General features: G+C 40.0%; 1 protein-coding gene across 1 annotated transcript in view; it reads right to left on the minus strand.

The window, feature by feature from the left end:
• Nucleotides 1–14,443, minus strand: part of FRY (FRY microtubule binding protein) — a 231,492-nt gene extending 217,049 nt beyond the window's left edge. The window contains exon 1 of the mRNA XM_045566954.1: nucleotides 13,754–14,443. Within this exon, the coding sequence (XP_045422910.1) occupies nucleotides 13,754–13,823 (70 nt within the window). The 5' untranslated portion in view covers nucleotides 13,824–14,443. The remainder of the gene's footprint in view (nucleotides 1–13,753) is intronic.
• Nucleotides 14,444–15,651: the final 1,208 nt, after the last annotated feature.

A 15,651-nucleotide genomic window follows, 5' to 3' on the forward strand; every position in this document is an offset into this window, starting at 1 on the left:
CATATAGAAAAACTCTTGTTTGGTAAAAAGTAACTCAAATGAGGCTAAATAAATTCTTCCCATATTTTGTATTACAATAAAAATTAATAAATCTAGTGGTTAGAAAAAAGACAGAGAGAAAGACAAAAACAAACTAAAACATCATGGCTTCTCCACGTAGAGAAGGGTCCAAGATTAAGACCCACATTTTGTGTTGCTTGCCAGTGTGGGTATTGAACTCTCCTTACATGGAAACACAATGAAGAACTAGGTTTGCACAATGGGCCTTTCTTCTCTGAGCCACGTGACCAGTGTTGCATCATTTTCCTCTGCAGCAGGGCTCAGTGAAGACTGTGATTCACTTCTGTTTTCAACAGGAAAAAAATAAAAGCAAATAACCCAAATGGGATGATACTTCTGGCTGACTCTTCCGGACTTTGTTAACTTTCCACTTAAAGTGGAGGAGATGGAGGCTTGGACTCGAGCTCTTAGCTCACGTAACTCTGCCAGCCCCAGCAGCAGCAGGCAAGGGTAGATCTTTTGGCATTGATTTAACACTGTCCACAAAAGGCATTCTAACCTTCTCTCCCTGTGCGGGTCAATAGCAAGAACTTTATGAAAACACTGAGCTGAATAAATCAACTGAGTAGTCATCTTTCAATATAAAACACAGCCCCATCACACACAGACTGAAATGGGGAGGATTGTCCTACGAACAGTATCAACAATTTATCTCTATCCTTTTCTCAGAGCCCAAAGAGCATTTTTACTCTCCTGGCCCAAGAAGTGACAGTCTCTTAGTCACTCCCTAAAACAAGGGCCTTGTCTGGCAGAACAATATGATATTTAATGAGCTCATTGGGCCAGTTTGATGGCTGTTGTTTTGTGTACGAGGGACACTTGAGAATTGTTGAGTGGGTCTTCCATCATTGGAGTGTGTATTCTTCATGAGCAGTTATATCCTCTGCCTGAGCTCATTAATATATTAACCAGACAAATATACTTAGCTTTTGGTCTTACTTAAGTTTAGGCAAGCTTTCCCTCAATTTTTACACAATGCCTTGTCAAATCCAGGTTGTTTAAATCTCACCAGCATAAAAATACAGAGTAGTGGATGTCCTTTCTTTCACCTTCAACTGTGTTTGCAGCACTACAGTAGTACTCCCACCCCATCCCTGGCCAGTGACTACACCTAATGCTTTGAGGATATTATTGGTATTTAGATTACAAACTGTGGGTCAGGGACTGAGCTCGTTTCTGCACCTCACGGAACTCCTGAACCTACCAAAACAAATGGTTGGATACGTATCATCAGTGAAATTAATTCAGATGCTGACTTCCAGTTCATAATAATACTTTAATTATTCAGTGTTCTCCCAACCATCAACATCAAAAGTATTCATTGTGTGATCCCTGCCTATGGAAGCTGATGCACAACCACAAGAGTAAAGGTGAAAATCAACGTTCGAAGCTGTGAGAAGCACTAGGTTGTCCTGGAAAGGCAGTGACAGCAAACAGCTCTCGAGGAGGAGCTGTGAGTGCTCCAGATGGGAGGCGATGAAGACCTGGAACCAGGCCCTGGCAGAGGTGATGGTGACGAAGAGCCAGATGTGGGAAATGTCATTAGGGTAGAAAACATGACAAGCTTTAGCAGTCATTTGGATGAACAACAATGAAGGGTTGAAAAGAACTCTGGTTTCTTGCCTAGGACTGACTAAGAGTGAAATTCAGCATTTATGGTGAGGAAGCTGAGCCCAGTAAGGGTCCTGCAGAAGACAGATGAGGTCATAGCTTCACCAGGTTGGTGAGAAAAGAGCCCACTTTGGAGATGTATATCAGTAACACAAGAAAAGAGTAGGGAAAATCTGGCCTTAGGAGCCAGTGGGTAATATTTAATGTACAAACAATAGTCACTCTTATTCACATATTCAGAATTAATATTTCATGGGGTTGTTTATTGGTCATATTTTACTGCAATTATTGATTTATGTGGATCTCTTTCACTTGACACTCTTTTTAAGGACAGAAACTTCACTCACGTTCAGCTTAAAATCATCTCAGGATATTAGAATTTTGTGGTTTTCTTTCCAGCTACCTATACAAACTGTATCTAAAGGCTGGAAACACCAAGTAAATCAGGGTGGCAAAAGATGCATTCCTCCTTCCTATTTTCAGGAAGAAAAACTTCCAGAAGTTCCCCAGCAGCTGGATCGCAGTTGCAAGCTTGCACTGAAGGCCGAGCAAGTGAGCACCTGCCTCTTTCAGACGTTCTGGTGGGAAATGAGCAGAGAAGACGGGTAGGGCTGGCCCTTGCTGGGCTGCCAACAAGAGAGGCTTGGGAGCCAGAGCAGATCAGATCTGGGCATCATCACTTACTGACACACTCCCTTGGGAAAGCCTCTTATTTATTTATTATTAGCATTTGTGTTTTTTCATCTGGAACATGGTATTTACCGCAATAGGATTTGATGACTCCATTTCTTTTTGAGCAGACATAAGAAAGAAAACATCAGGAAATGCTCCTTTTTCTGAAACTGGAGGTAAAGAGATACAGAATTTTTATTCTGGGTACTCTCAAAGTGCTTTTCTACCGCTTTTTGACAATTACCACCGTGGTACCTTACTAGAGAGTGTATGTCAGTATAATTCTGCTCCTACCTGAGGTTCATCAATTTCACCTACTGTTATCCAGTATCTTTATCTTGCAAATAATGAGGAGAAGCAGCATAGTTTAGTGTTTATCCTAGAACCCAGGTTTGAATCCTAGTTCCACCACTTACAAACAGTTCCTTCATCTTCCCTCATGTGTAAAATAGTGTCATGGCGAAGATTAGAGGTAATGATGCGTACAAAGCATTTAACACAGCCCTTGACACTTTATTAGGGCTTATACATATCATCTACCAATACTGCCTTTAATGCAATGTTATATAACAGGTGGTGAGTTACGAATAGCCATCTACTATTGTACAGTTTCTATTTTATGGCACTCACCATTGGTTGCCTACCCTTCTTCCTTGGTAAAAGAATCTGTTTTGTTCAGTTCCACAGAAGACAGACCCAGCCCCACGCCAGAGTACAAACCATGATTTGTCTAAGTCAACTTGACAATTCCATTCAACTGGTCTAAGGGCAGGCATCTGACCCAATTCCTATCAGAAGGATGCAAGAGGAAGTTTTCTGGGGGCTTCATCAAAATCTTCTTTTTAGAAGAAAGGCCTGACCTGGGCTGCCTTCCTGCCTGACACAAAAGTGAAGCAAGGATATTTGGAACTGAGGTGATCATCTTGTGATCATGCAGTGACAAGTTAAAAGATTGGATGGTCTGGGTCCTTGAGCTTCTAAACCCACCTGGAATCGCCCATCTCCACGCTGTGGGTTGGGCAAACTAATTAAAAGTCTTTATTCCTTTAGTCTTTATAAGATTATTCCATTATTTGTAGGAAAACCATCCTAAAATGATAAACATTTCAAATTACTAAATGGCAAAAGTATGTTCTATGTATTAACTATAACACTGAAACTGTGAACAGCATGTTAATGAATTGTGAATAACAAGAGGGATTTAGAAATGAAAGTCACTGATCTTCAGAATCCTACTTTAATATTTTCCAATTTGTATTTTCCCTCTCTCCCTCCCTTCCTTTCTTCCTCCCTTCCCTTCTTTTTCACTTTCCTTCTTTTTCTCTTTCTTTCTTTCTTCCTTCTTTCTCTCTCTCTCGTTCATTCGTTCTTTCTTTCTTTCCCTCTCTCTCTCTCTCTCTCCTTCCTTCCTTCCTTAAAGCAGTTGACATTGTAGAAAATATGATTTGAATTTCAACTGCTCTACCCCTAACTCTAAGAAAGTGGTAGTAAGGACTGATTGCTAACAAAACAGATAACAGAAGAAAGAAAAGAAGCTGAGATAAAAGGGATTTGGGGATATTTAAAATGTACTAGACACTAGAAGCCCAGCTTCACCACTATATGATATATCCATATAATGGAATTCAACTTGCACCCCTAAATCTATTAGAATTTTTTAAAAAGGGAAAAAAGTAATAAAATCTTCAATATCATTCATAATTTTGATAGTTCTCAAAGTTCAACCATTTTAAATTGTTAGTTAAAAACAAAGTAGTTCACCTGCCAGATGAAAATGGGTCAGGTTTTCAAACACCTTCAATACTGATAGCTCAATTGGCCTGAACTGGCATTAGGTTTCCCATAAAGATAAGCACTGGAGGGGTTGTTAGGAAATAGAATGCAAAATCATCAGGCAAGACACTAAATTGTCTCTGATTTTCCCATTTTCTTGTGACTGTATTCAGTCAAATAAAACAGAAAGGAGACAGGTTGTCTTGAGCTCTCAAGCTGGATGAGAAGCTGACAACAGGCCTCAGGGCCACCACCAAATCACGAGGAAAGTGAAACAAAGCACTCAGTGTGTGGCCCTCAAAACTCCCTAGGGAAGCTGAAATTTTCTCACTAGAAAAGTAGAAGATTAATTTTGGGGGTGTTAAAATACTACAAGTGATACTATAGCTAAGAATACACTGTCATTCAATTTCAAGGCCTCATTTTTAGGGGAGATTTGTTACAAATGTATTTTTCAGAAACTAAAAATTGAAAAGCAGCCTTTATTTTTTTAAAAAAACCCTGCAATTTGTCTTCTAATTGGTGCTCTTACTTGTAAAAATTTAACCGCTTACAATTTCCTAAGTCCATAGATAATTTATTCACCTAGAGCAACTTGTTGTTAGTTTTTCAGTTCCTCAATGCTGTCACAGAGCTTTCTGCCTACATGTAGCCTAAGTAAAGGTGAATGGTACAACAAACCCAACAATGTTTCAGACAGATTTTTTAATAGCCTCTTGCATTCTTATGACCTTTTTTCTTTCAACATGGTTTAACTGTGATAGCTATCAAAACCTAAGAAAGTGTCCTTTAGCTGTATGATCATATATCACAAAACCTCCAAAATGCCAACAATTTCCATAAACGCCATATTTTACTTTGTAGGAAAAAAAATGCCCATCTCCAGACCAAGAATACTGACACTTTGGATTGGAGACACCCTGTTCAAATTCACTGTGTTAGATATACAGTCACTTTACTGTAAAAAGTAACTCAGAAAGAATCTGATAGGGTGTGTAGCGTGACAACTTTTTCATATTCAGAATACTGAAAAGCAAGCTAGTGCGAGAAGCTTCCCTAGCTCTGAAAGCCAGGCTTGAGATCCAGCCTCTGTTTACCAGTCAAGTTCAATAATGTACAACTTGACCTCCTTTAGTCCTGGTGGTGCGGGAGAAATAACTGACAAATATTACGATGTTTACATAAACCTCATTTTTCAGCGGAGGTATTCTAGACCCTTCACATTAATCAGCAAGAAACAAAGCATCAGGTTTGTTCTCTTCATATAAGGAAGTGAGAGAAGGAGACAACCAAGGTCACACACAGAAAAATAACTGAAAAACAGGGAAGAAAAACCCAATCTTGTATATGTATAGTTGAAGCATTTTATTGATTCGACTCTTACATAATAAACCATTTTATTGATTGGCTGAATCCCTCCTGCATAAACATAACATTCCAATGGAATTTTACTAAAGTATCACCCTAGTTAATCTAATACCCTATCCTTTTCATGACTGCCAAAATACATATTTACCTGTTTAAGGCTAAATTCAAAGAAGTCAGCCTAGTGTTTCTTAAGCATAGGAAGAAAAAATTTTAATGTAAATTTAATTGTATATTTCCATAATGTTGTGCTTGTGGCATTAGCTGAGAAACCCCGGAATTTCAAAGCTGTCTTCCACTGCTAAACTACTTTGCACTTTGCAATTGATTAAGAACAGCAGAAGCAGTCAGAGTTGTATATCAAATTAGAGTTGATAAAAGCACTTAATGTAGATTTGAATGCCTTCTCGAAAAAGATTTCAACTCCCTTAAATTGACATGACAACAAATTCTTACAGCAGCATAAAAAGTATTAGCTGAAATGTTATGGCTTTGGCTTAAATTTCCATCTGCAGCTCATCAAATGACTAAACAGTAGAAAGGAATTAAACCAAATCAGACTCATTACAGAGTCTGATATGCTGGCAGAATATAAACTTTCACTGCTTAGCATCTGGAGTTTTGGGTGACTAACATTTCAATGCTGGTGATTGCATGTTCTGTGAAAAAGAGAAAAGTTTAGTAAGAATATAGGTGAGGTATCTGATCATTAAATTTAACCTATGGAAATTTATAATTCATTCTCTCAGTCTCCCTCTCTCCCTCTCTCTCTCTCTCACACATACACACACATACCATTTCTCTTTAGTCCCCCAAATATTCTCAAGAGTGAAAGAACCACACAAAATAAAGGATAACTGGCTTTAAATTTGCCCCACGTGCAAAATTCTGATAAAGATGGCAATCCTCTTCTCATTTTTCTAATGTCAAGAATGCCTATCTGACATACTTGCTAATCCATATGCTGAAATCTGGTCAAGTGTCCAGGATAAATAGCTTACATTTCCTCTCCTTCTTTAGCCATCTGCTAGAAGAAATATTTGAAAGTGTTCTTACAGACCATTGCCTGCAAACACCAGGTATCAGATTGTTCTCTGATGTAGTGACAGTATAAATCCATAAAGTTAAAGTCAACAGAATCTATCAAAGACATCCTTTCAATAAGATTCTCTAGAGCCTACAGTGTCTCTGAAACATCATTCGATACCTCTCCCTATGCTTCTTTAAGTCCTGGGAACTTCTGCATTAATATACCTGAATTCTGAATCCAACCAGGAAGGAAGGGAAGCTCTAAGAGCCTTGATGGGGGATCCAGGTGTGATACATTGATGAAGCTCCCAAAACAAAGTGTGTCTTATGCACAGTTGATGTAAACAGGTATTGAGTAGTGTTTGCCTTACTTCTCTGACACTGTTAAATAGAAAGGCATGTTGGAGCAATAACCAAGAAAATTAATGCTCAGGTAGTAAGATTTTTAGTGTAATCCAGCATTGAAAGGTAGATGTTCTTATGGAAAAGCCTATTCCCATTGCTCCTCCAACCCTGAGAGATACAATCTTTCAGCTCAAAGAGAAAGCATTGTTTTGTTTGTGTAACCAACAGTTCTATGATGAAGCAATATTTAAATGAATATGATGAATGGGATCTATCAAAGGAAAGGGATTAGTAAGAAAAAATAAATGAGGTTAAACTGTGTATTATCGTGTTCCACAAATGCCATTCACGTTTCCAGGAAGTGGTTGGTTGCTAAACCTTCTGCACTGGGGCAGTGTGCAAATAATAGGTGCTTCCCAGAAGGCACCTCATGGTGGAAAATTATAAATGTTTCAAAAAGAGGACCAAGAGACATGCTAGGGTACAAATAAATCCAGAAAATCTTAATACATATATTTTTTGGAAGGACTTACCTCTGTACTTTTTAAGTGATAAATAACATGCTATACTGTATTTTTAAAAATCCTATTCAAAGGTAAAAGACCATGGACTAAGATCATTATTTGTTCATTTAAAGGTGATTTGAAACCTCACAAAATATACCTACGGTGATGCCATATAGGTATCTCTTATCACACAAACTGAACTTGGGAAGAATTAAGTCTTATCCTAAACTAGGAACATTTAAGGAGTTTTCATAATCAATGCATCTCACTCATCAAATGAGGCCACGTGCTTGAAGGTGCTGAGCAAACTATAAGGCACTAAAATTTAAGGTTTAGTACCAGCAACAGAACCTGCACAAAAATCTTATATATGGGCCTGTCAATCTACAGAACAGCCCCCAACATAGTAAAATGTTATTTCTCATTAGCCCAAACTCACATTTGAGACCTTCTCATTCTGAATATCACATAAGCTGAAAAATATAGACGTTACTAATAAGATATCAAGACATATGTAACCTATTCAATTCCTTGAACTGTATCCACAACTAATGAGTCATGGGTATTAAAATGTTTTGGAACAGATGTCTTTTAAATAAAGAGAATATTTGCATGTTATATCAGTTGAAACATCTAAACATTGGCAACTTTTCCTAATATCCTGAGCTGTTCCCAGATTGTAAAATTATCTAGGCCATCTCTCCTTCTTGCCTACTGTTATTTGCCTTTCTGACTATTTCAGTTCTTATTGGCGACCTCATCGAGCAGCATGCAAAAGCAGGCAAAGAAGTTGAAATTCAATCATTTTTGTGCTGCTCATCCTGTAGATATAATAGTTTTATGGCAGAGCAGGCTAGAGCCATCAGGTAAAATGAGATACCTGAATTATAGATAGAGTTCCATTATTCCTGAAAATATTCTCCCTGATCTCACTGCTAAGATAATTAGGAGTTTGCTACTGTTTCCCAAACAGGAAAAGAACACATCAGAGAGACCTCGGCAATACAAGCAAACTACCATTCTAGAAGAAGCAAAGATCACACATACATTTTTATTTACTTTATTTACTGGAGTCATTTAAATTATGTATTTATATATACTTTTAAAACTAGGGGGTGGGGGGAGAATCTACATGAAACACTCCTAACAGAAGAAATATACCTTTTTACTATAATCCTATTTCATAAAATGTGTGTGTGTGTGTTTAATCAAATGACCATAGAGCACAGAAATGCCTATGCGAATGTATTATTTGCAATAATGATGGAGAAGACTTGTGAGTACTCAGGTCTCTCAGACAGGCCTGTGCTAAGGGAATGGTGCTCTCCAGCACTGGTTCTTGAGAGAGAGAGAGAGAGAGAGAGAGAGAGAGAGAGAGAGAGAGAGAGCCTCAGAGGGAGGGTGGGAGAGACTAAGAACTGGCAGAGGCATCAGCCAACAAAAAATGAAAGTACCTATACAGCACTAAATTTCCAACAGAGTACTTAAGTGCTTTGGGTGATTAAAAAATGCAATTATCATCTAGATTGGGGGAGGGGTTTATGGTACTTACTAGCATCCTGGCTTTCAGCAAATCACTTTTTCAAGTTTCATTTTTTTTTCTCATCTGTAAAATGTGGATAATACATACACTCACAGAGTTATTAGAAAGAGGGAAGATAATAAACAGAGTTGTTGTTATAGGGTCCTCTTTGCTTGGGGCAGTCCTAGTTAACACCCAGTGTCCCAGCATAATTATTAACTCCAACTCTCAAAGTGTCCCAGTTGGCCAAACAATTTTGTGGTTGCCCTATATATATGCCACCAAGCATAATAGTTGATACAGAGTGACAGTTATTCAAGAATTGTTCATGCATTTAAATGAAAAAAATAAAACAAAACAAACAAAAAACCCCCTCTGATTTGTCTCAATCATAAGACCAGGGATAGACCCTTTCTATTTAGAGAGTGTGGATATTGATTTGGGGTTTTTCTCCTTAGGGCTGTAAACTACTTCAGCAGAAGTGACCCTGTGGCCTTAGAGAGGAGCATGCACCATCAAACACCCGATGAGCTACAGGGACACTGGAGCAACTCTCCTTCTAAGTGCCTGGAACAGTGCTGGGTACTTCCTCTATTGAAAGAACCACAGTAAGTATGCCTGCCCTTGAACTCCACCCCTCTGCTGGATTTAGGCAACTCAGTTAAACTTCTTAGTTTTCCCCTTCTTTAAATCAACTCTATAAAGAAGTTAAAACTAACATTAGTATTGAGACTTTTCTTAAGACTTTCCCGTAGTGTCCTTGAGGTACACTTGCATTATCAATAGGCACCCATAAGTATTGTTCTGCAAAGAATTGGAGGTGTTTTCCATCTGTATATGATGCTCTTTGGCCCCAGAGCTAACCTCATACTAACCAGCATTTCTATGTTGAACATATACTGTCCTTATCACTCACTATGATATACCTGAAAAATGCTGAATCTGATTCTCCCAATTAATGCATGTTGTTCTAGAGCAACATTAGACATTTTACAATGTACACCAACCTCCCCTTCCTACTGCAAAGACATCGTTCAGTTCCCCAGAGCAGTTCATTTGTTAATGGAATTCTAAGTATCTGAAAGAGTTCATGGGCATTCAAAAGTTTCCCTCGACGGTGTAGCAAGATTTGCCAAATGTTATAGGAAAGACGCACACTGTCATGGAAAGAGCAAGGAGCTGAATGGATTCTGAATGTACCTTCATTCTTCAGGCCCATGTTCACTGGGCATCTTGGTGTGAACAGAAGCACAAGGAAGCCTTTTGGAGCTCTGAGACTGGTGTAGGGACACACACACCAGCTCTACACAGTAATACAAAGCAAGCCCTTCCTTCCAGGGAAATAGCTTGGAACTATCCACTCTAAACTTTCTCTGTAGCAAACCAAAGAGAGACAGCAAGGTGACTTTCTGCCACCAAGAACATTTCCAGGCCAAATCCCATGCTGCTAGAAGGTATACACTTAGGGAGGGTAGGAATATTCTCATAGTAGCTGAGGTAGAAAAAGGGGTAAAGTTAAAAAGTAAGTCTGGAAAAAAGTGGCCTAAATCAAGCAACTAATTTTGACATCTATTCATGTAGTTCCCTTCTCTGGGGGTGTAGCAAGTGTTGACTACTCATAGAATACTCCACTGAGGATGCCAAGGCTAAGGGCAGAAATAGCCTAAATCCAATTTTAAGTGGGTTCAGAAGGGAGGGGAACTTTAGTATACATTAATATTATTTTAACATTTATTGAGCATTTACAATGTGCTAGGTATTGTGGTAAGTGCTTTACATCTTAATACTTCATTTTCTCCTACAAGGTACCCACTACTTTTGCCCCCATTTTAAAGATAAGGAAACTGAGAAAGAGTGGTCAATTAACTCTTCACAGACAAACAAGTGCAGGAGCTAGAGATCTGAACCAAGGCCATTTGGCCCTGCGGCTGTGCATTCTACGTGAAGGCAGCCAGATTAGAGGGCTGTTGCACCCACAGGCATGGATTTGGAAGCAAGTTAGCTAAACATGGAGGAGGGTGAGCAGATTGAGCATGGCTGGAGCAGAAAAACGACATGAGCCTAGATGGACGAGGAGCTTAAAGTGGATCCTGAGTGCAGGTCCCGAAGACTCAGGGGCCAGAGGGAACTGGGGAGCAGTTCTGACCCATAAGAGAGCCCTTGAGCAGTCCAGATTAAACAGAGGAGGGCAGGTGGGCACCATGGCCATGAATACCAAAGGGCGGTGGCTGCAAGAGTCACTGCATAGTGGGGAAGAGCAACGGGACAGGTGTCCAAGGGGATAGGAAAGCCTCTGCAGTGAGGTCTACACAGGACATTTTATTTCCAGACATCAAGGCCATTGTAATTCCCAACTCCACTCAAATGAAAGGGCAGCCTGACGGAGTGGACGTGCCAGTGAAATAGAGAATGCCAAAATGAACACCGAATAAAAGCTAATATATCTCACCAGGCAGTGACTGGTTCATTTAATTGGCTTGTTAATTCTTTGGAGGAGACATATATATGTAAAATTACATTTTCCCCACAATGTGCCATATTTAAAAAAAAATAATGGAAACCTTAACCTGGAAATGCTTATGGAATCATCTTTCCTCTCACTAACGCCTTGCAAAGCAGTCAGCCATAGTTAGAGAGTTTGTTTTATTGCTTTTTAATTGTTGCACTTTTGTAAATAAGCACCACCATATAATTAGGAGGCTGATTCTCTATTCAGGTATGTGGGCGGGCATCCTCGCCTGGCAAACCTGTGATGCTAGGCATGCGCGTGCACGGCACAATTAGCCGCTTGCCTGTGCTGCATCCTCTCAGCCAAGGTTACTCTGAGTAGGCTGAGCCTTAGGGCTTCTGTTTTCTACTTTGCCTTCCACACAGACAAATTCCTTTCTCTCTTTGCTACTGAAAATATGTAAAACTTAACATGGAGAGCTATGCTAGCTTGTAAGCAGGTTAGTGTTGTAACAAGCTTAAAGAAGATAAACATAAAGTATATTTCCTCTTCCTCTTTCAAGAAAGGACTAAAAAACATTCTGACCTCCAAAGGAGCACTGGAAAACCACCAACTTCACTCTTTTGAAATAAAGAAATTAATATATAGGGCAGAGACTGTGTCTTAGTCACCTCTTACAGCCCCATAGCCTGCCACATAGTAGGTGTTCAATAAATATTTGCTGAATGAACTGGAAGAATTCAAAATTGTGTAATAGATGCTCTCAAAGTAGAAATGAACATTTTGAAGCATTTCCTGATGTACGTGGATGGGGTGAGGAGAGAGGAGTTTAGGAAGGGTATTTGAAAATAGACAAGGCGAGAGAGATTTTTTAAAGAAATCCCACTGGTCTCAGTATTGTCACAATATAATTTTCTATCTAATGAGGCAATGACAAAAACTGATGGAAGAAAATAGTCTGGCCTTGGAATAATCGAGTGATGATTTAAAGCTACATAGTGATGTCAAACTCACAAGTGAGTTTTTTGTTACTGGAAAACTGCTCTATAAAGAACCCTGTATGTCAAATTCTTTTCATTAATGAAACAGTGGATAGACAAAGGCAGATTCATCCTTGAGTGTAAAGTATTACACAAATAATGAATCCAAGTTAAATGGTTTATGGCTATAACAAATAAAGGAATGCTGTTTGGGCAATAGTATTACTCCCAAATGGCTTCCCACTTGTAGAAAAAGCAGCTTCAGATGAGCCCCATAGTGTATACAGTGGTGCAAAATGACCTGAAGAAAAAAATGGTTTCTATGGATATCATTTAGAGATGCATATCCCCGAATACCTTAAGGCTAAAGGTACTTTGGCTCTTTTCTCAAAGCAATCATGGCACAGGTTCTCCTGCCCAGGTTTTGTTTACATAAGAACAATCTTGGCCACAGGTCATTTGTGAAGGAGATAATTAATTACCAGCTCTTTGAGTACAGGTAGGTTAATTAGGATGCATATAAAACAATATCAAATTTTTCTCAGAAATTTTTTTTATTTAAAACAATTGAAAATCAGTAATACCTGCCAGTCTTTTATCCAAAGCAAGTACAAAGGCTGTTAGTGAAATACAGAAGACTTAGTTTTTAAACTGTTCAGAAAATATAAGGCATTGCTGATCACCTGAAGGCCTCATTTTAATTTGATTCCAGATCCACAGTGGCTTAGAGGTTGTCTTTTTGAACTAGCGTATGGCTAAAATCTTTATGTAGGTCAGAAATGGAATTTCAGAAGCCATCATATTCTGATACCCTAATAAATGATTAGGGCCAGAATCTCACTTGTTTATATTTCAAAAAAGCATGCTATTTGGATTATAGCAAACATCTGGATTTTTAAAAAATTCCAATATTAAATGGCATTTGGAACATCATCTACATGGACAAGGGAGAGATTAATAAATCTGCAGATGGCTCTGTATACAAAAAGGATGAGTCTTAGGTTTTGGACTATTAAGTACTTTTCTTTCTGCAGACAATACCCTAATAAAACAATTACAAAGTACTCTGAAACCCTGCCACACCCCTTTGATTAAACCACACTTCACAAAATATTTAGATAGAGCCTGAATAAATCAAATAAACATCGAGGCTGGAAATGCAGCCAGGAATGCTCCACCAGAGTCTGAAGGGCCATCTCACTTGAAAATTTAATCAAACAAAATCTACTGTAATTCCACTGCAGCCTTTGCACTTAAGGAAAGCTAGTTAAGTCTCTGACATTTTTATTTTCACAGCAGATGGAAGCGAAAAAAAAAAAAAAAACAAAAAAAAACTTCCTGGGCTCACAAACATATGTGTCCAGTTGAGATTTCAATTTCTCCAGCCTTACGCAACATCCAGCAAACAAACAAACAACAAAGGTTATTTTCCATTACTCACTATTACTCCAGGATTTCAGTAAATATTTGATACTGATCTCAAAGAAGCCCGAATCCTGCTGGCTGGCCATGGCTGCGGCGTACAAAGAGGCTCCTAGGACGGGAGCCGCGGGAGGAGCAGGTACCGGGCGTGGAGATGTGCCTGTCACAGGTTAGTGATGTCAGCGCGGGGTCAGGAGCGGAGAGGCAGGCTCTGCAGATCCACCTCCGGCGGTGGCAGGGAGTCCTCATTTAAAGGACACGAAGGAGCGGGAGAGAGATGCTCGGCCGCTCCTCCTCCTCCGGGTCCAGGACTTGCTTCTTATTTGCTGGGCGCCGCTCTCGTTGCAGCACTCACAGGCGGCGGCCGCCGCTGCTTTCATTTCTGGGCTGCCATGACCAGAGACGCCCGCTGCCGGCCGCCCACAGGCTCTGCGCCAGCCAGGTACGGCCCGAGGAAGTCCCCACCTGAACTGCGATCAGCGTTCTCCCGGGAGGCAGGGCTTGCCGGCCGGCCTCCCCGGCGCGCAGCGGGCTGCCTCCCTGCCCACACGGCGGACGCGGGGCTGAGGATGGGCCCGGAGCGCCGCCCTCGCCCCTGCCCGCCGTCTCAACCTGAGCCACCGCTCGGCCTCCGCCTGGGCTGGGGGAGGAATTTCCCAGTTTCTGTGGATCCTCTCTCTCCGGCAAGGCTTGCAGCGAGCAGCCTGGGTGTGCTCTGGCTGCGACTTCCCCTTGTGTCTGTCCCTGAAACACACACAACTGCAGCACGCTGCGGTAAGCAAGGCTGCACCCCTGCAGCTGGTTGCTTCAAAAAGCCCCATCCGTCAGCCTCATTGCAGTAGGGAAGCTCGATAACAAGATGTTTACCTGGGCTTTCCCCCACCCCCTTTCCTTTCATAGGAACAGTGGAATCTGCATGTTGTGCTTCCCCATCCCAGAAATGCAGTCGTTTTGAGGGGCACCTGAGCCGGAACCTGTGCACCCAAAAGGGACCGTGTGAACCAACTGCTTAGTCTGCTTGTTTTCGGAATGTCAGACTCCACCATGGATCTGTTTCTCAAACCTCTCATTTCTAAGAATCACCAAACCCCCAAAAGCTTAGTTTATTTGTATTTAAAGGATAAGAAGCAAAAGCATTAGATTCCTTGCTGTACAAAGGCTTTTTACTTCATGAATTCTTGATATCAGGTGTCCTGATTTTGGTTAGCTTTGTTTCACGTTATCATTTAGCTTGACTAGGGGATTAAATAAGGGTATTGTATTTTAGTAATGACAGGCTATGTTTGAGCAGGTGGGATTTGGCCAACTATCTCATAAACCATGGGATCCTTCCCCCAACCCAGTACATTTATGATTAATAAAATCAAAAGAATTAATAAACTATGTTAATTATTATTTTACATAGCAAATGTTGGGCACATTCCCCAAATCCACACATAAAGAGGACTTCCTAGATTAACAGTTCACTTGAAAAATGGAAGGGAAAGAGTCCAACATACTTTTAAGACAAAGAATTTTAAAATTTCAACACTAAATAAAACTTTTAGAGTGATGTCCTGAAATGCCCTAAGACACTTTATCAATATAATGAGCCTTCCAAACTCCTTACACTTACCCAAAAGACAAGCATTCAACTACTCAGACTCCTAACTCCACTCACAGTGCTTTATTCTGATGAAATCTCTCATCAGATTGACTTCTTTTTAATTCATACACATATTAGAGTTGATGAGCTAATTTTCTTTTATCACTTGTATTTTGAGTGTGTGGATTCTAAGTAAAATAGGATCCAAAGGTTTTACCTTGAAATAATTATTACATCTGAAAACAAATTTAGTAGCCATGCCCATCTGATCTGGTGCCTCCCCCAACTTAGATGGCAATGAATAAACAGGGAGATCACACAGTGCCTTGGAA

This window comes from Lemur catta, chromosome 13 (genome assembly GCF_020740605.2).
Source record: "Lemur catta isolate mLemCat1 chromosome 13, mLemCat1.pri, whole genome shotgun sequence".
NCBI lineage: Eukaryota > Metazoa > Chordata > Mammalia > Primates > Lemuridae > Lemur > Lemur catta.